The sequence below is a fragment of the Citrus clementina genome, unplaced genomic scaffold (genome assembly GCF_000493195.1).
Source record: "Citrus clementina cultivar Clemenules unplaced genomic scaffold, Citrus_clementina_v1.0 scaffold_3, whole genome shotgun sequence".
NCBI lineage: Eukaryota > Viridiplantae > Streptophyta > Magnoliopsida > Sapindales > Rutaceae > Citrus > Citrus x clementina.
This window is the reverse complement of record NW_006262339.1, coordinates 36,240,799-36,261,603: the sequence shown is the minus strand read 5'-3', so window position 1 is coordinate 36,261,603 and position 20,805 is coordinate 36,240,799. Positions and strand designations below refer to the sequence as shown.

Here is a 20,805-nt window from a genome sequence, read left to right as displayed (position 1 = left end):
CAATGCATTGTTTTAGTAAACTTTTAGCTGTGGAGAAAGGTAATGGTGACTCACTCTAAGTGCGGTTATAATATCGCACTCCTCCTCTGATAGCTTCCATATCTTGCAGTTGTGGACATCTTCCCAGTCATTTGGGTCATATTTAACTCGTAAGAGTCCACCAAGAGATTTTGCAACCAAAGGCAAGCCGTTGCATTTCTTTACTATTTTCTCACCGATTTCCTTTAAGGATGGATGCGTGCTAAAATCTTTTTCCCCCAAGGAGTGTTGGGTGAAAACAGACAAGCAGTCGTTGTTTGACAACTCTTTCAATGGATAAGCTGGAAGAGTCCCTGTCTTTTCTACAACGCACAGATTACGAGTAGTGATAACAATCTTACTTCCCGGTGCACCAGCTTAAAAGGACGGCTCAGGTTGGTCCAATCATTAGATTTCTCATTCCAGACATCATCTAAAATAAGAAAAAAAATTATTTCCAGAAAATTGTTTTTTCGGTTTTACTTGGAGCAAATTCAAGTCACGATCATCGACAAGCTGGTCAGAAGCAATGGACTTTAGGATTGATTTTGTCACCCAGATGATGTCAAAATCTTCAGAGACACAAGTCCAAGCTTTGAGATCAAAATGATTATGCACTCGAACATCGTTATAGACAAGCTGAGCAAGAGTTGTCTTGCCTATTCCGCCCATTCCTATGATAGAATGACAGAGAGTCCATCATCAGTTCTTAAATCATCACTCAACAACAATTCAACAGTCTCCTCTTTTTCTTTATCTCTGCCATACACTTTGGCTTCATTTACCAAAGAGGTTGTGGGAAGTCTTTGTCTGACTTTTCTAGACTTCCCCACTGAATTTTCTTTCAAATCAAGCAGGTCTTTCTGCTTTTCAATTTCTTGCAGCCTGATAGTCACATCTTCAATTTTAGCCGCCATCATGTGATCGAACTTAATAGTTCGTGGACTAAAATTGGTGCAGCAACTAGGAATGAGCTTCCGAAACTTTGTTGTAGTTGTTTGAGCTGCTGCTGGTCCTTGAAACATCAAATTCCTCTAGAAAGCTTCAGTTTCAAGCTCATCCAACAAATCATCATCATCATAAGCCAAGTTCTGAAGATCGCCAAGCCACATCTTCACTGATTGGTCCGTGTTCTGCTTCTCATCCGCGTCGTCAAGCACCTCGTTAATCTTCACCAATGTCTTTTTCCACTTCATCAGATCGGCCTGGCTCTGCTTTTGGCGTGCAAACAACAGAATCGCCTTCGAAGCCAACTTCTTGAGAAGCAACTCGCTGGACACAAATAGAATTGCCTCTCTTATATTAGATATTTTATTTATTCTTAAGAATCCTAAGGAATTTTGAGAAATGGTGTAGAGAAAATCTGCAGAAAAATTTAATTGAACTGATGTAAGTTACAAGTTTGATTCATGGAGGCATAATCAATTTCGCATAGTTATTTATTTATTTATTTTTTCGGTGTATTAAATCATCTGGTATTCGAATACCACATTGGGCCCCGACTAATCCAGATTCGAGCCAGGTTGGACCATTAGGGCGGCAAAGCTTTCCCAACAAGTATTTAACACAGCTGCATTTCCAAAACCGAGAACCGAGAACCTTGATTAAGTTAAAACAACCCCATACTAGTTTATCCATGCGCTTGTTGGTGTAGTTTTTTATTTCTAATTCAAATGGAACTTGTCATGACTCATGTTTTTATTTTTTATTACCTTCTTTTAATTTCCCGCTATGATATATTTTTTTTCCCGGATTATAGCGGGAAGTGCAAATTGAGTTAAAAGATTTAAGAAAAAGTAAACAACAAACAATGACACTTTGGAGTTAAGTAAAAGAATACTACTTCGGTGTTAAGTAAAAGAGTTCGACTATTGGACCCCTCTAATCTTCTCACGTAACCTCTTTTTCAGTTATATTTATTTTATTTCTAAAAATATAAATTTTTTAATACATTGTGAATTTTTCATTTAGTTTTTTTTTAATTTTTAAAACTCAAAGTAGTATTGAGCTATTTTTTTTATTTCTTTTATAATCTTATTATTATCCTACACATACATTAAAAAATTTTATAGGTCATGAATTTTTAAATGTTAATCATTGACTTAAATTACATATATTTTAAATTATAATTTGAAAGCAATTTTAGGTACAAAAATATATGATCAATAAGAAATAGGAAAAGAATAATAGATTATTCTAAATTTGTACAATTTATTTTAGTTGAATAGGAAATAATAGGTAGAAAATTAAAAAAAAAGATCAATTATGAATAGAAGTAATTTGTTGAAAAAAAAAATCGAGTGTGTTCAATTTTTATTTGTTCTTACCTTAATTTTATTTAAAGTAGGGTTTTATAAGGATAATAAAAGGATGCTAATAGTTTCACTCTAAATGAAGCTGTTATGTAGTTGGCAACTAATTAATGCTGAATGAGAATAAATTAAATTGGATTTCTAGGTTAAATGTATGAATAGTCCGGAAAACGAGAGCATGCATGCTTCACACACCTTATTACCGTCCCCGACAACACAACTAAAATAATTTCCTCCTTCAAAACTGGTGACTTAAGAACAATAATTTTACTTGTTTTTTAAGCTTTAGGGCAAAGATAAATAGATGATTAAAGGTTCGTTTGAAATTAAAGTTAGACAACTGTATCTTAAAAACAACAATAATAAAGTGTTTGGTAAACACTAATTACTATAGTCTGAAAAATATGTTGATATGATTTTTTACTTGTATGATAAAAAATGTATTATATTTTTAATAATTTTATCAAAATTATTATTTACAAATTATATTTACTACATACTATTAACTTTTGTTTCATAATTATAATTTTTTTTTCCATAACGTCTATAATTTAAAACCTACAGCCGCTATAGTTTACATTTTAAAAATTATAACACCTCAATTCCAAATAAAAATTAAAATTAGGTGAATTGAATGACTAGCCTATTCTCGGACCAACAACATAGCCTTTCCTGGCCAGGCCACCAACACGGTCTGCGAACAAGGGATTTGAGAGTTTAAGCTGAAGATGTTGTTCCTGCGCTAGTAGTCAATATTCATTGGGAAGCAACAACTTCTGCTTCTGATGATGAAAGTGAAAATGACTCAATATTATCTTTTGTTAAGCAATCATAGGGAAGACAATGAGCTAAAAAGAAAGAAGAAAATCAAAAGCGCTTAACCCGAGGGTTATTGTCACTTAACTTTAATAAGAACAATACAGTTTTAACACATTAATGGTGCGTTTACTAAACAGCAATCGGAATGAGCTGGAATCGGATTAGACTGGAATGAGAATTAAAAATAGGAATCAGAATAAGTTGTTTACTTAAACTGTTAGAATCGGAATCAGAGTGAATCAATCTCCACCGCTTTTTACTATTTCTTTCTCGTCCCTTCACCTATTTCCTCTCTTTCTCTTATAAGAAAATCCTACTTCCTGATCAAGTTGATTTGAAAAATTTTGGAGCCAAAAATAATAATGTATGAAAATATTAGTAAATTTCATTCATGCCAAAAACAAGCAAGCTTCACCCCACTTTGATTATTCATAAAAAAATATAATCCAAAAAGCATCTACTGAAATTCAACGAAAGAAAAATGAAAATTTATTCTAAGGTGCAAATAACTTACAAATTATTTAACTTTTCAAACTGATGCTTCTGATTTTAAAATATATATAAAATAAAATTGGTGATGCTATTAACTGTTAGCCTGTTATATGATTTTAGATTGTAATATTCTTCTTACAGTATTTATCCATCTTTCAACCCATCCGAAGTTCTATTTGCAATAGAATAAGAAAAAAGAGATGGACAAAATAAAAAGAATAATGTCGTTGAAAATTGAAACCATCCATATCTATTTTTTTGCATCATTACTTGTTAAGTTTTGTTGAAGTTCATTACACCAAATTCCAAATCTATTCTTCACTATCTCATTTATAAATATATAAATACACACACACACATTCTCCCAAATAAGTTGAAGAGACAAAAATATCCTCACCAAACATTTTATTCCTATCCTGCCCAAAGGAAACACTATAAACGGCATTTCATTTCATCTATTTCTCTAAACGTTGTTTTTCTTTTGAAAAAAGAAAAAAAAACATAGTACATTGTGCTAAATTTTAAGCCATTTAATACAAGACAGGACAATTCAATACAATGCCTTCTATTTATACAATACATCATTATTTAATGAATCTTAGATGGTGTATTGAACTTATCATGATTGATTAAAAGGTTACATACAACAAGTCTAGTGAAATAATCTACATACAGTGCAATGCCCTAACGAATTCAAATCCTCTAATGAAAACGAAACTGAAGAAAAAATCTACGGAAATTGAACAAGTCTTGTTTCTGATTGTGATTTGTGAAAAAGATCCTAGATATGGAACTCTAGTGTGTGATTGTTAACTATGAAAGAGAGAGTTTCAAAAACAGTACAGTAAACTAATACCGCAAAATTAAAAGGAAGAAAAGCTGAAATTGAAATTACACATAGAAACCTTACAGCGGCACTAGTTACAATGAGCATAAAAACACCATCAAAAGCAACCCTGAACCCTACACATACATTATACATAAACAAGGCAATAGTAGTTACAAAACATTATAGGTCTCAAGAGTCGAAAGCTTGCCTTTTATTGCAAATTAGCAATCTACTATTGTAATATCAAGTGTATCAAATTCGTGATAGAACACCTAGTATTAAAAACTTATCTTATGTTTACATCTGAATCAAAACAACCTTAATTTTCTCAGTTAAATTACGCCGGGGGGGGGGGGGGGAGATTGAAAATCGCCATTACACAGTGAAGAACTACAGCAGCGCACATGATCACAATATCATCCCATCACGAGGGAATATATCTTATATATAAATATGCATATAATACATACAAAAATGGGGAATATAGATGGAGAGCGTGATTGGTTGTTAGTCTCACCACAGGAAGTATGAGTCTTGATATACGAACGTGCTACAACAACATCAATTACTGGATCCGAAACGGATGCAATAGCTAATTTAAAATCTGGGGTTATAGATAGAGAGCGTGATTGGTTGTTAGTCTCACCACAGGAAGTTTGAGTCTTGATATATGAACGTGCTATTTCTAACATCACCTCAACTTCTTTCTGGTACTGGCATAGAACAATAGAATAGTTAGATGCACTTTGATCATTATACCATTTATTGTTTATTCAATATCATTTATATTTTTAGAGGAATATAGCTCAATTTTATTATAACAAAACAGAGGTTAACAAAAAAATTGTTCAGCCAGAGAACCAACCACGTTAACAGCACCTGTCTTGATTTTGGATTGCATGACACACCATTTCTTAAAATGTGCACCTGCAGATATTGCACAAACAGTAAATTCCAAGCACTTGAATTAAAAAAGAAAAGCACAGTTGGAATTGCTCAATATTTTGACCCAAATGTTGAATGCAATGCAACAGTAAGATTCTAACATCTTCGGCATTAATATACATATGTTGAATGCAATGCAACAGTAAGATTCTAACATCTTCGGCATTAATATACATGCTTCTGTGTGCTCACAGGACTCCATGACAATTCTTGATGCAAGCTTGCTTCAACCATTATAAGGGCATGAAAAATCATCTCACCAATTGGAAAATATAGTCATAGAGATGAACATCAAACCAAAACTTACCCACTTTAATATCAATAGCAGAGGAATTTTCAGCAATGGTCTCCAAATGCCATCGACAATGAATCTGATACAGCAGAACAATTACATTGCATGAACAAAGTGGAATATTTCTCTTATAGGTTACAACCCTCTATGCAAGGAAATACAACCAGAAAAAACGTTACTCTAAAATATTTTGGAAAATGCTGGTTCACCTATCTTAGCGCAGAAACAATGTAATGATGACCATACAAATTTTATATATTTCAGACGTTCTACTTATTTATTTTTTTAACATAATAAAATAAAACGAAATAACTTGTCTTGTTTAATTCAATTAACATTGACATCTAATAAGAAATGTGAACCGAAAGTATGATATCCAAATAGAAACATATTTCATACCTCAAAGATAGACCCGAATGGAATGTCATGTGCCTCTTGGACTGTCTCAAAAACCTAAAAGAAAAGACACATGTTTAATCGAAAATTTACAAGAAAAAATCATTGACGTCAGATTTTTTTTTTTTGTGTAAGCCATTTGGTATCCGGTGACCGCATTGGGTCCCGACTAATCCGAATTCGGGGTGTAGTCACAGTTAAGGCTCTTTACCCCTCCAAAATGGCGTGTTTAGTGGGGATCGAACCCGAGAGCTCTTCCCACAAACTCAGCCTGCACTGCCAACTGAGCCACAACCATTTGGTATTGACGTCAACAAGCAAGGTACCATTTGAAGATAATAAGACAGAAATAATAACAAAGAGAATTTTTTAAAACTATTAGATAATAAAGAGGAAAAAACAATAGCAAGCACATTATCAATGTTGCTAAAAATTTAAGGCAATGAGACAGATAGCCTTACAAATATTTTCTTATCTGGTGATAAAACTGCATGCTGATACTCCGTCATGGCTGTGTCAGGTGGACACACGGGACTGTTACAGAGAGATCTAAATGTGATCTCTCTTACTTGACCATCATATTCATCTGCAGCATGCCACTGTCCCATCTGGATAGAGCATGAGATAGTAAGCAAATATTTCAATATCAACCAACTAACATTTGGAATCAAGAAATAAAATCTTCTTCTTAGATAGAAAAGCACACGGAACTGGAAAGACAAGTGATCCATATGGATAATCATCAGAAACAAAACTGCTTGCCAGGATCCTATCAACCCCCAACCCCAAACAGAAGTGCTATTCGGATGGACAAAAGCAGGCATTTTGAGGCAATATCGCCCATTCAAGTAGAAATTGACCTAGTATAATTGTCTCGACTTCACAAGTAGTGCATACACCATCACAGGATAATTAGGAACAAACAGAAGCAATACTCGGTGCTAACCAAACAGGGTTCCAAGTGCTATGTCAGAAAATACATAACGTCGTTTCCTCCATATGTTGGTTTTTGAGGAACCCTTTGTCCTGTACGTCATGGAGAGCACTACCAGCTCAGCATTGGTAATAATACCTCTTATAAGCCTTAACTCTAGAGTGTGTAAATCCTAACTGCAAACAATATAAAAGAAAAAGGGAATTATCCTTTCCAAACAATCAGAAACCAGAATTTAATAAATCTTCTTTTCTCTAATTTAATGTATGTTTTAATTTTCCTTGTCATTCCACTGGCTGGAACACCCAAATCAACTGGACAACATACAAATTTCAATCTCTAATTCAGGTACTTATAAGTACCTAGAACAGACGAGCCAGCACCATGTTTAGCAGGATTAAAGACAGGATATGTTTAAGGTACTTTTTCATCCTTTAAAGATTTAGCTCGTAATCATTTTTAACATATCAACATGAATACTCCTTAAATTATATATAAATGCATTACCATGAGAAGCTCTTTTGTTCTTTTTCTTTCCGGTAAAGAAAACTACATTGGTCAAATTTAGAGGATACAAAAGGAATAAACAATTTTCTACGGTTTATGATTTCTAAAAATGAACTTGGACTTACAACAAGATTATTATCCTTTCTAGCTGCACGATACTCATTTGTGAAATTTGAATCATCACTAAATAATAAAGTAAAGAACTGTTCTGCTGTGCATGGGAAAACACCCTGCAAAATACATTAATGTGTTATATAATGGTAATAATATAACCATAAAATTCATAGACCATAAAAGTAGGGAGAAAAAAAAAAGATGATGCGCACATTGCATATACCAACAAGAACCTCTTCTTTGATATATGGTTGAAGCTTTTTGGGTTCGCGCACTGTTTCTTCCGGAATCTTAGCCTGCCTCGTACTACCTCTGACAGAGCTACTATGTGCACGCAACGCTGATTCTGCCTTCTCCTATACAGCAGCAAGCAGATCGAATTAACTTTTTTCTTCATTAAATACATATCCAAGATCTAATCCTAATCCCATTTCAAACGGATTAGATGTATCTTTTCAAGACGTTTGCCCAAATTGGGTAATTAGAAGTTAAGTGTATCAGCTCGGATATCCAAAGTTTCAGCAAAACTGAAAAAACTATCATTTCCAACAAGGAAGACAACCATCAATGCCTGACACAACAGGATAGAAAATTCCTTCACTGTTTGTAATAGCACTAAAAGAGACTAGCTTAACTGTTTATTACTCTTAATAATTTGATCCTCTTTTGATTGCTTTAATTTAATTTTTTGTATGAGGTAAATATTTATGTTGGTTTTGGCTATGAAAATGTAATTTTGTTATTATTTTTTTACTTTATTCAAAACCAATGGTGAAAAGCATAAATTTTATTAATTAAAGACAAATACAAAATTTTGGTGAAATTAAAAGTTAAATTTTTGGAAAACGTAATGTGGCTTTGCCACTGACTAGCAGAAACAGTGGCCAATTAACCCCAAATTACTGTTTTTATCAGCATTATGTCAAAGTTTTTTGTTTGAATATCAATACTAACACATGGGATTCACTCACCGAAGGGGTCGTGGGTACTCTTTGCCTGACATTTCTTGAGCTCACAACTGACCCAGCTGAGCATTCTTTCGATCCTAGTAGGTCTATCGCCGATGCAATATCCTGAAATTTAGCATTGACATCCTTTACTTTAGACACCGCCGTTGAATCAAACTTATCGATAGCATCATCGTCTGGCGGCAACTTCCTGATTTTTGCTCTGCGTACATTTCTAGACTTTCCGCCTGATTTTTTCCCCAAACCTAGTAGTTCTATCTGCGATGCAATATCTTGCAATCTAGCGTTGACCTCCTTTACTTTAGACATGGCCATAGAATCATCGGACTTATCCACGGCATCATCAACATCTTCTTGCGGTAACGTCCTCTGGAAAGCTTCCGTTTGAAACTCATCCAACAAGTAATCAACATCGCAAGCCAAGTCGCGAAGTTTGCCGAGCCACTTCTTCACTGACTCCTCCTTCATCTGTTTCTCCACCGCATCACCTAGGACCTCATTTATCTTCACCAACATCTTCTTCCACCCAATCAGATCGGCCTGGACCTGCTCTCCGCGTGCAAACTGCGCCAGCCAATCTTTAGTCAACTTTTTTAGTATCGTGTCGATAGATTCAGAGTGGAAGATAGTGACAGTCTCTCTTCGGCTGCCGAAACGAAATGAATTATCGAGAGTGAACTTTGGCATTGTTTTTCTATGTTGATCGGTCCCGGTGGCTTCTTCCTCCTGATTCAAACGGAAAATATGGAGGGCATTAACAAGTCATCGTACAAATTAAGCAAGGGTCGTAAAGTGACAGAGAAGAAGATTGACTGACTTAGATTGGGTGTCGGTATGTGACGCAGCCGTGCCAGGTGGGACCAACACGGTTTTGTTCTTTTGTCTTTTTTTTTTTTAAATAAAACAAAATGATTGGTGGGACGCTGACTTCAGTTGACTTGCTTTAAGCAATTTCTGCCAAGCTGAAATGCTCAAGTTTCGGTTTGGTTGAAGCAAAAACCTTTTTCACATTACATTCGCATTCAATAAAGGCGTTCTGGAAATTCCAAGTTTTAAAATCAGCGAATCTATGGAAATTTGTTCAGAAATCCTCAAGCTTTTGAGAGATTGCATTGTGGCGGTAGCACGTGCATAAATGATAAAATGAATATGTTATAGTCATGGGACAATGAAGTTGCGTCGCCTCTTTTTCACAACCCCTCGTCCAAGAAACTTCGTTATCTGCTAATATTGTGAATGCACTGATCCTGTTGGAGATCTGAAGAGCAGATACCGTCAGCATAGATGGAAGGCAATATCGAAACAAGATTATTCTCAATAGTCAGCGGGCATCCATGTCTGTTATTGCAGCCGTTATTCTCCTTCTACTCACTCTAGTACAAAAAGTTTGCTCTGTCTCTTCAATGTTATGTGGTAATCTTTTTTTTTTTTTTTAATTTTATTCTTTTGTGGGCGACCCTCAAGGGTAAGAGGGAAATTTATTAATCAAAATAAAAATACACCCAGTCAGAGGTCGTAATGTGTCTTACCTCTCGTGAGATCCATGGTGCTACAAAAATGAAAACTTAGAGCTAGAAAATTTAAACACATGAATGCAATAATGTGGAAAAAAAAAAACCAGCCGAAAAGGTATATTTATGTTCTATGTTGTATATGATGCTGATAATAAAATCTTATAACATGGTGGAGTTTTATGGTTCATTGTGTGGCTTTCTCAGAGATAAGCATCCTACTGCATTTTTAATGCAATTCCCTTATTTGAAGGAAGGGGTAAAGCTCCCTAGTGTGCAAATATGAGAGCAATTCTTTCTTTTAAATATTTGAAAAACTTCGATTTTCTTGAGCCTAGTTTTTCAGTCTGTGACATAACATGTCTCATCTGAACAGAGTGCCGCTGGTAGACCTCTACTTCTATTGAAGAAAAAACTTGAGATTATTGATTGATTTCATACTTGTGCTCAGATTTCATTTTCTTATTCAATGAATAGGGCCTGTTGTCTGAAAAAAAGCAAAAGGGGTGTCAAAGTTGGTTGCATCTAGAAGTGTTTGGCATGGCTGCATCTAAAAGGGTTTGACATTTGAAAGAAGAAAATGGTGCCATCCAAATGGAGAAAAAGAAGAAGTTGGTAACTACATTTGAAATATATACACATATATATTAATTTAATAGCCATTTTTTAGCTATAAAAGGAAGAGCTCCCTAATTCATTTGCATTCAATTCCATCGAGAGAGAAGCATTGCTTTCTTTAGTTGAGAGTTTTAAGAGTTTAATAAACTCTTAAGTGTTTTAGTGTTTTGAGAGTTTGGGTGTATTGAGATTTTTGGGAAGTGAGCTAAAATACTATAATACTTGTAACTCCTTTTCACTAGTATAATATTTCTGTCTGTCTTCGCCCGTGGACGTAGGCTAAAAGCCAAACCACGTAATTTCTGATGTCATTTTTTTGTGCTTGTTCTTTATTTTATTTCCAATTTCATTTTAGCTGTGGTCCTGCTTCACCCACCAATTTCCTAACAGGGGGGAGGGGGAATGAAGAGATTCAACTAAATGATTGAAATAGAAAACATGCCACATTCTTGTAAATTAAACACTTCCTTCCTTGATTCCTTTTTTTCATTTTTGTTTGGTGGGTACTTTTAACTGAAAATATCTCCGCCTATTATACATGTTTCTTTAATTTAGGAAAACGAAAATGGATTTGATATCAATTACAATCAAGTCCATTGATCGATTTGATATCTCAATGCCATGACAAGTGCTTCCGGAAAAGAGCACTTTATTCCATCCGAGTATCATGCAAGTTGTGAAAATCACTTGCTAATCGCAGCAAATTTTTTAATTCGCATAAAGGAAGCATAAAAGATACTACACAAACTTGAGAAAAAAAATTAGCTGATCAATCATTTAATAACTGGTACTGTTAGTGGATTATGTAATGACTAACAATCTCTTTGCTCTCACATCACCACAAATGATTTGAATCACCTGTCTTGATTTTACATGGGATTGTACGGTCCGGATATCATGACACTTGGCCAACAATGTCCATCATAAATTTTAGGCCTATCTGATTAGCAAACAAGTTCCAGCAAGATTATAGAGCAATCGCATAATCAATGCTCGAATTACTGCATGCAGTCAATACAAAACAGAGTAGAAGAGGTTCAAAATTCTGGAAACAAGAGTGTATTTATAAGACTGGTGACTATCGTCCATTCTACATATGATTTTCTTTTGATAGAGTAAGAATTAGAAAGTCTCTAAGTGGTACATTCTCTTTTGTAATGAGTTGGGTGAATATTGTGTCATCACCATCGTCAAAAGGAGACTGGAGAAAAATAAGAAGATATTGAAAATTTTCAATCTATAATATGCAATATGATAATATGTCCACTTTACGCACTGTGTTCAAACGAAAGAAAAAACTGAAAATAGCTTACATACTGAATTCAAAGGAAAGGAAAAACTAAAAATAGCTTAAAAATTATGTGTGGAATACGCCGAAGCCTGTCATCTTTATGAAATAGAACTCCTATTTTCTGGCTTCTTAAACAAATTAGAACATAATAGACCAAAGGCGAAAATGATAGGCCAAACAGATACTTTGATAGGATTATCAGCATGTCGACGAATGAAACCATAAGTAATTGCCGAAAGAATACACTGACAGAGAGCACACACCAATCCAACAATATCGTTGAAGTTTCCAAAAAGCTTGTCGCTTGGCGATGGATAATATAACCAAGGTAGTGCACCCCTCCACTTCCATGTAACATTTTCCCTTCTACATTTGAAAACAAGACCAAAAATGCTTACAAACAAGGCTGCATAAGACATTAACATACTCCAGAACGCATACTGAGCCACTGAGGTTTATGGACAGAAGAAAGTTGGTCAAAAACAACCGATGGAAACTTAAAGATAAAGTTGGTGATTACAAAGATCCGCTCAAAGTCAACCTGCATACATAGTGAAAATAAAAATAAAAATTAAATAACCCTCTAGAAGAAATTATTATGCATAGGAGCTTAATTACAAGACTGACCGTCCAATTTCTTCTTTCTTGTGCCTGGTGATCCTCAATGTTATTATCTTCTTCGATATCCATGCGGTGGGAGCTTCTATCTGAAGGTCCAAGAATGGGTTCCGTATCATTGCTGAAATCTGTAGTTCCTAGGGATTGTTCAGCGAGTATATGGAGACAATCTTCATCTGACAGACATTCCAATGGATAAGTTGAAGTAGTCGCCACCATTGTTGCAACATCCGTAAAGCGAGTAGTGATAACATCCTTACTACCTGGTGCACATGATTCAACCAATGGACGGCAGAGGTAGCTCCAAAGGTCATAATTGACGTTCCACAGGTCATCTAGAAAGAGCAAAAATTTCTTTCCAGAGAATTGTTTCTTCAATTTCCCTTGTAGCAAATTCAAGTCATTATCATCCACAGGCTGATCAGTAGCAATGGACTTTAGGATTGATTTCATTACCTTCAAGACATCAAAATCACCACCGACATAAGTCGACGCTTGAAGATCAAAATGATCTTGCATTCGAACGTCGTAATAGACATGCTGAGCAAGAGTTGTCTTGCCCACCCCGCCTACCCCTACAATAGGAACAGCAGAGAATCCATTCTCAGATTTTGTTTCATCCCTCAACAACGATTCAACAATATTCTCGTGATCTCTTTCCCTGCCATACACTATGCCTTATTCACCGAAGACATTTGGGGTAGCCTTTGTCTGACTTTATAGGACTCCCTACCTGAATTTTCATGCAGTCTAGCAGTGGTCTCTGTTATTTCAGACATCACGCAATGCAGTAAAACTTGTGCAGCAACTAGGAATTAGTTTCTGAATTTGGTTGTAATGGCTGCCTATCTGGTTCTTCAAGATGTAACTTTCAGTCTTTCACTTCGAATTCCTCTGAGTCAACTTTTTGAACAGTTTCTCAACGGACGCCTTTAGCATCGCCTCTGCAGTGACATATCGACATTACTTTGTAATGGAATAAGAGATCAGGAATTATGGAAAATGAGAAAAACTGCCGAAAATTGAAGCACTTGAATAATCAAGTCAAGTTTGTGATAGTCAAGCAAGCAAGACGGACATTTTCAATGTCAGTCTCTCTCTCCGTCACCCTGCCAAAAAAACCCCACCTCAACCTATGGTCAGATCAATCTTAATGTAGTTGAGCTGGGTTCCCTAGTAGACTTCATATCATTTTTCTTTATATTGTTTAGTCATAACTGATTTATTTTTTTTAAATGTTCCAACTAATTGTTAGTGACATCTAGAGGGAAATGATACAAAATGGAGATGTTTTAAATAATAATAACATACAGTGATAGATGCTTAGGTTATATGAGTCCATTTTTAATAAGGAATTCTTTACTTTGAATATGGTAAGCACCAAGTTAAAAGATAGAAAAATACAAATTTTAATAAACTACAAAAACGAAACACTCCAATAGAGCATTGTAGTTTTTCATGTATTTTATTTTATCTCTTATTAGAAAATTATTATACATATACAGGGGTGGAACTAAGAAGAAACTGAGATGGGCTGTGTCCCTGTAAAAAAAATTTGAAGAAAAAAATTAATAGGTAAATATTTAACTAAACTACAATAAAAATTGAAAAATCTTCCCAAACTAATTAGTATTGACCAAACTGTTATGATATATATACTTTTGGTTCTTTATATCCTAACTTTGACTGAAAATAGTCTATCACGCACAATATTAAACCTCTAAGTTCCTACACATTTATTGTAATTTATTACAAATTATCTTTATTTAGGTATATTTTTAAGTTTAATTTAATTGGTTACTTTTATTGAATATGAATGAACTTATTGAAAGATGAACATATTAATAGATGTTAATATATCTTTGAATTATTTTATCTTTAATAATATTAATACATTGTTATTTACAGTAAAATTTATCTTAATCTTCTACTATATACAGGTAAGGGGTGGGCAAATCGATTTCGGTTCAGGTTGCTCGGGTTTTAGTTTGGGTTACAATCCGTTCGGGTTAGAGAATTGAACCCAATTGGATTGAAAATACTGTTGAGTACATAAAAGCACCAGGTCGGCCATGCAACTATTTCCGCCCCAGCACGGATCGCTTCAGCCAAGTGATGCGAGCAGAACACGGGAGCAAACATGAGCCGACCAGAGATGAGTACAACCAGGAAAACATACCGACCATAGGTATATACCGAGCCGATACTCATCCCCAAGAAAGCGGGAACACGATCCCACAGAATCGCGGTAGTTGCGCTTTTCTCAGAACCGTTGAAGGGCACGCGAGACCCACGTTTGCCCACAATGTAACAGTTAGAGCCCAATGAGGGGCTACCACCACCCAAAAAAGGAGGGATACAGGATAAACGGAAAACGGGAGACAGAGGGCGGCTATAAAAGAGAAAGAAATCGATGAAGAAAAGGATAGAAAAACGGAGAGAGGGAAAACGCTGCCAAATTGCAACCATGCCATTTCCTTACAAATTTCTAACAAACTTCTTGAATCCAAATTACATTGTTTTCCCGTAACTACCTTGTGCTAACTTAGGCATCAGAGGGTTTACGTCGGCAAAACCACCTGCGTCTCTAACCCATTTTTGTGAACGCAGGTCTAGTGAGAGAAAGGAGGGTGATTCCAGCCTTAGTGGTTCGAGCAAACAGTCGATAACATAAACGTTGGTGAAAGAATCTGATCGATCCAAGGGCGAGCAGATTTCAGCATCAACATTTTGGCGCCGTCTGTGGGGAGCTGGATAAAAAGCTACCACCGAATCAGTAATTACCGGAGAAACAGCGAACGATTAGATATGGATGTGCCGAGAAAGGATGCTTTGAGGGAGGATAACGAAACTGTGGAGACAATCACTCTCCGGGAAATTGCAAATGAAGCCCGGGAGAGGATGATGCAAGACCGATTGGAGCGGATGGAGAAACAAATGAAGACTCTCGCGACTATACTGTATGAGCTGAGGGATGAGTGGAGAAAGGATTGTGAAACCCCCGTGGGGAGAGATGATGTTGGAGCAGAACCCAGCTTCTGGAGGCGTAGAGTTGAGGAAATCCCTCCGCCGGTAGACCAACTTAATGGGGTGCATCCCCACAGAAGCACTAGTCGGGCTTCAGGAGAACAAGTAGATGAAGGGAGGGACCAACCTCGCCCCAGACGGGTACCGGAGATTGATGGCCGAGGGGCCAGTATTAATGAAGGAGAGCTCAGACAACGGTTGCAAAACGCCGAGCAGGAACGAGCTCAGATAGCTGCGCGTGATCCTGACTGTGCCGTAGAATTGGAGGAAGAAATGCGCAGACTAGCGCAAGTGATAGAGGAGATACAGGGCAAGAGAAAGCCCCCGAGCTGGAAGATAATGCTAGATGAAGAATCTCCACTATCAGCTGTGATCATGGGTACCATAATCCCAAGAGATTTCTGCTTCCCCGACCTCAAATACTTCGGGCGAAGTGATCCACTGGTGCATATTGAACGTTTCAACGACGTGACGAGTGTTCAAGGGTTAACACCAGCCCAGAGATGTAGGGTGTTATCATTGACACTGGAAGGACGAGCCCGAGAATGGTACAGCAAGCTGTCACGAGGAAGTATCAGAGGGTACGAGCAGATGTGCTAAGAGTTGGCCGAACAGTTCCGAGGAGCAGTGGCCCTAGAGGATGATATGATGGAGTTAATGGGAATGAAGCAAGAGGAACAAGAATCCCTTCGGGATTTTGTAAAATGATACCACCGAGTCGTGCTTGATTTGGGGGCCTTCAATCACCCGCAGACGTTGAGGGGATTAAAGGAGGGAGTGAGGATAGGCCGGCTATAGTATAACCTGAGAAGTCCCTTGGTACAGAATTACTCAGCGGGGTATGAGCAGGCAAAGAGAGACATTGAAATCGAAGAGGAAAAGTCGGCGAGGATAAAAAGTGAACGGCTGGAGGAGCTGAGAAGAAAGGAAAGGAGAACCCTGAGTGGGAGCGGATCGGAAAAGCGAGCTGGGAAATCCTCAGCTATGGCTGGAATATCAGCTCGGTCCCGCCCTTACCCTGTAGCTATGACACCACAACAGTTCCAACACAGCCGAGCCCAACCTCCGCGCACTTCATTCCCGGAGCGGCAACGAGAATTCAGGCAGATGGCTGCCCGCCCTTATCACAACGCTCCCAGAGCGTTACATGCAAGTGGTTCCAGGGCAGGAAGACTAGACCAGCTAGCGACTATACCAGCCCGAGATGACATTCAGGATAGCCGAGCAGTTCAACTGGTAGACCAGAGCTTGGCATATAGACAGTACACTCCATTGAAGATCTCCATAGAGGAATTGTATAAGAGGATCGAAGGACGAGGCCTGCTGCACCCTCCAGCCCCTATAACAAAACCGGCTCACCGACGGGATAAGAACAGATTCTGCAAGTTCCACGACACTCATGGTCACACAATCGACCAATGTCGTGACCTGAAGATTCAGGTGGAGGACTTAGTACGGAACCGACACTTAGATGAGTATGTAGAGGGGGTGTCCCCGATCATCGAATCACAATATACATGGGATGAAGAAGTTCAGAGGGGTCTGGGAGGTGAACAGCCGACCATCCATGTGATAGCTGGGGGGCCAACATTAGCTGGGGATTCAAACAAAGCACGGAAGAACTATGGGAGATACGCCATGACTGGCAAAGAGGTGCTTCTAAATTTGCCAGCGGCCAAGAAGGTGAAGGTATGGCAAGTTCCCATTATGTGGACGGAGGATGACGAGGAGGGTATTTTGTATCCTCATGAGGATGCACTGGTGATTAAAGCATTGGTGGCTAGCACAGAATTGCGGCGAATACTGGTGGACACGGGCAGTTCAGTTGACATTCTATTTAAGTCAGCCCTAGATGATATGGGGATTTCAGATTTAAAGCTGGAGCGGACGAATACATCCTTAAAAGGATTTGGAGGGGGACGATTAACTCCCTTGGGGATCATTGAACTCCCGATTACTGTGGGGACAAAGCCGTTTGAAAGAACGTTGATGCTGGACTTCGTCGTGGTAGAGGAAAGAAGCCCTTATAAGATGATATTGGGGAGACCGTTCATGAGGATAAGCCAATGCATTGTATCAATGCATTATTTGGCGCTAAAGTACAGAGTAAATGGAGTGGTAGGCGTTGTAAAAGGCGACCAGATGATGGCAAGGAGCTGTTATGCTACAGCAGCCAAGGAGACATTACAGGTTACTTCTCTGGATAATCGAGGAGATTCTAAAAAGGGTCGCCAAGAACCTGTTGAAAAGCTAGAAGAGATTGTTATAAGCAGAAGCGACCCGAGCAGAGTGGTTAAGATCGGATCAGGACTGGTCGGGACAGTAAAAGACGAGCTGGTAAAGTGCCTACAGTCCCATGCAGATATATTCGCCTGGTCTCACGGGGATATGCCAGGAATTGATCGCAGGGTAGCTTGCCACAAGTTGGCAATCAAGAAGGGGGCAAGGCCGGTGAGACAGAAGAGAAGATGCTTTAACCAGGAAAGGTACGAGGCCATAAACACCGAGGTGGAGAAGCTGATGAAAGCAGGATTTATAAAGGAGGCCAAGTACCCAGATTGGATTTCCAATGTAGTACTGGTGAAGAAGGGCAACGGGAAGTGGAGAATGTGTGTGGACTTCACAGATCTTAATATGGCGTGCCCGAAAGACAGTTTTCCTCTGCCAAAGATAGACCAATTGGTGGATTCGACAGCGGGTCACAGTCTGCTCAGCTTCATGGATGCCTTTTTGGGATACAACCAGATACCCATGAACGAGCAGGATGAGGAAAACACCACCTTTATAACTAATATGGGTTTGTTTTGTTACAGGGTGATGCCCTTTGGCCTGAAAAATGCAGGAGCTACCTATCAAAGGTTAGTGAACAATGTCTTCAAACCATTGATCGGGCATACTATGGAGGTATATGTAGACGATATGATCACAAAGTCCAAAGAACCGAGGGATCACGTGAAACACTTGGAAGAAACCTTTGAATTGTTGAGGAAGTATGAAATGAGGCTAAACCCGGAGAAGTGTGCATTTGGGGTTAACTCGGGTAAATTTTTAGGATTCTTGGTAAGCCACCGAGGGATCGAGGCCAACCCTAAAAAAATACGGGCAGTGACAGAAATGAGATCCCCACGAACAGTTAAGTAGGTGCAGAGCCTTACAGGGAAGTTGGCAGCATTAAACTGATTCATCTCGCGGGCCACAGATAAATGCCACCCTTTCTTCCAAATCATAAAGGAAGGGAAAAAGATGGAGTGGACATCAGAATGCAAGGAAGCGTTTGGGCAGCTGAAGGAATACCTGACCCGGGCCCCATTACTATCGACTCCGAGAGAGGGTGACCAGTTGCTGCTGTACTTAGCAATCTCTAAATGGGCTACCAGCTCGGTATTAGTCAGGGAAGAAGAAGGAAAGCAACACCCGGTATACTACACGAGCAAGGCCCTGGTAGATGCGGAAACCAGATACCCATTGATGGAGAAGTGGGTGCTGGCTCTAATAACGGCAGCACGAAAACTCCGACCATATTTTCAGGCCCATCAGGTTATTGTGATGACTAACCAGCCCCTACGGCAAACACTTCAAAAACTAGATGCATCGGGTCGATTAGTAAAATAGTCCGTAGAGCTAAGTGAATTTGACCTCTCCTATATGCCCCGAGGAGCAATCAAAGCCTAAGCTCTGGCAGAATTTATAGTTGACCGAGCTGATACAGGGGAAGAAATTCGGGAGGAGCAACCAACAGAGCAGGAGAAGCCAGAGGGGGTGTGGTTGGTAATGGTTGACGGATCATGTAGTAAGCAAGGATCCGGAGCAGGAGTTGTAATACGGAGCCCAGATGGAACCGAAATAACGTATGCAGTGAAGTTTGAATTTCAGCTCACAAACAACTAAGCTGAATATGAGGCCTTTATCACCGGGCTCGAACTTGCACACGCTCTAAGAGCAGAGAGGGTAGAAATTCGAGCAGATTCCCAACTGGTGTGTAATTAGCTCAATAATCAGTTCCAAGCAAGGGGAGAGAAGATGGGTCTTTATTTGAAGAAGGCGAAGCAGATGGTTGGGCTTTTCCAAGCGGTGGAGGTAAAGCAGATATCCCGAAATGAGAATTACCGAGCAGATATGTTGGCTAGGATGGCTGCCTTTGCAAATCCAAAATTACCTAAGTCGGTTCCACTAGAGGTGAGGACTTCGCCAAGTATAGAGGAAGAAGCAGAGGTGATGAGAATAAGTACTGGAGAATCCTGGATGGACCCGATTCGCGCATATGTCCGCGATGGAGTTTTACCAGAGGACAAAAGGCAAGCAAGAAAATTAAAATGCCGAGCAGCGAGGTATACGCTACTGGATGGAGTGCTGTACCGCCGAGAGTTCACCTTGCCCCTTTTGAGATGTTTGGATGATGAGGAGGCGGATTATGTGCTGAGGGAGATTCATGAGGGAATTTGCGGCAATCACTCGGGAGCAAGAACTTTAGCCTTCAAGGCACTCCGGCAAGGATACTTCTGGCCAACCATGCACCAGGATGCGAAAATGATGGCAAAGAATTGTAAAACATGCCAAAGCTTCTCCGAGGTTCCTGCACAACCCCCGAAAAAGCTGACGGCTATGACATTCTCGTGGCCTTTCGCTCAATGGGGAATCGACTTGATTGGTCTGTTGCCTAAGGGACGAGGAGCGGCGACACATGCAATTATGGCAATAGACTACTTCACCAAGTGGGTGGAAGTGGGAGTCCTCAGCCAAATCACAGAGAGAAAGACAACAGATTTTATTTGGTAAAATATCATCTGTAGATATGGGATCCCCTACGCCATCATCACAGACAATGGGAGGCAATTTGACAACAGCAACTTCAGAGAATTTTACCGAAACTTGAGGGTGGACCTGAAGTTCTGCACCCCCGCACACCCCCAGGCAAACGGACAAGTGGAAGCAGCCAACAAGGTGATAAAGAAGCTCCTGAAGACTAGATTGGGAGAGAAGAAGGGAGCTTGGGTTGACGAGCTACCAGGAGTATTGTGGGCCTACATGACAACTCACAAAACTGCCACAGGGGAAACCCCGTTCGCTTTAGCTTTTGGTCATGAGGCGGTAGTCCCAGCAGAAGTGGGAGTGGG

The 20,805-nt window shown here is 38.7% G+C and overlaps 2 protein-coding genes and 1 pseudogene across 3 annotated transcripts; all 3 read right to left on the bottom strand.

The window, feature by feature from the left end:
- Positions 1 to 12: 12 nt before the first annotated feature.
- Positions 13 to 690, bottom strand: LOC112099928 (annotated as a pseudogene).
- Positions 691 to 4,825: 4,135 nt separating this feature from the next.
- Positions 4,826 to 9,496, bottom strand: LOC18050108. Of its 2 annotated transcripts, XM_006442725.2 has the most exons (8): positions 8,630 to 9,495; positions 7,871 to 8,014; positions 7,670 to 7,774; positions 6,565 to 6,711; positions 6,107 to 6,160; positions 5,723 to 5,786; positions 5,336 to 5,397; positions 4,826 to 5,183 (listed from the first exon to the last, which is right to left on the bottom strand). In XM_006442725.2, the coding sequence occupies exons 1-8, from the start codon at positions 9,311 to 9,313 to the stop codon at positions 4,887 to 4,889; spliced, it is 1,557 nt and encodes a 518-aa protein (XP_006442788.2). In that variant the 5' UTR covers positions 9,314 to 9,495; the 3' UTR covers positions 4,826 to 4,886. The 2 variants fall into 2 exon arrangements, with proteins under 2 accessions (XP_006442788.2, XP_024045319.1); XM_024189551.1 differs by lacking the exon at positions 7,670 to 7,774 and having other exon boundaries at positions 8,630 to 9,496.
- Positions 9,497 to 11,975: 2,479 nt separating this feature from the next.
- On the bottom strand, positions 11,976 to 13,443 carry LOC18047634 (putative disease resistance RPP13-like protein 1). Its single transcript, XM_024187460.1, has 3 exons — positions 13,398 to 13,443; positions 12,674 to 13,341; positions 11,976 to 12,587 (listed from the first exon to the last, which is right to left on the bottom strand). Exons 1-3 carry the CDS (start codon positions 13,441 to 13,443, stop codon positions 12,465 to 12,467), a joined length of 837 nt encoding a protein of 278 aa, XP_024043228.1. The 3' UTR covers positions 11,976 to 12,464.
- Between the last annotated feature and the right edge of the window lie 7,362 nt (positions 13,444 to 20,805).

Bases quoted from the DNA above. Each gene is read 5' to 3' on its own strand.
- LOC18050108 (XM_006442725.2), bottom strand. From the start codon at position 9,313: ATGCCAAAGTTCACTCTCGATAATTCATTTCGTTTCGGCAGCCGAAGA. The intron at 8,015-8,629 runs GTGAGTGAATCC...GCTGCTGTATAG, and splicing joins GAGTACCCACGACCCCTTCG to GAGAAGGCAGAATCAGCGTT. The intron at 7,775-7,870 runs GTGCGCATCATC...TGTATTTTGCAG, and splicing joins TTCTTGTTGGTATATGCAAT to GGTGTTTTCCCATGCACAGC.
- LOC18047634 (XM_024187460.1), bottom strand. From the start codon at position 13,443: ATGTCTGAAATAACAGAGACCACTGCTAGACTGCATGAAAATTCAG. The intron at 13,342-13,397 runs GTAGGGAGTCCT...TCGGTGAATAAG, and splicing joins TAGACTGCATGAAAATTCAG to GCATAGTGTATGGCAGGGAA. The intron at 12,588-12,673 runs GTCAGTCTTGTA...CTATGTATGCAG, and splicing joins AAGAAAGAAGAAATTGGACG to GTTGACTTTGAGCGGATCTT.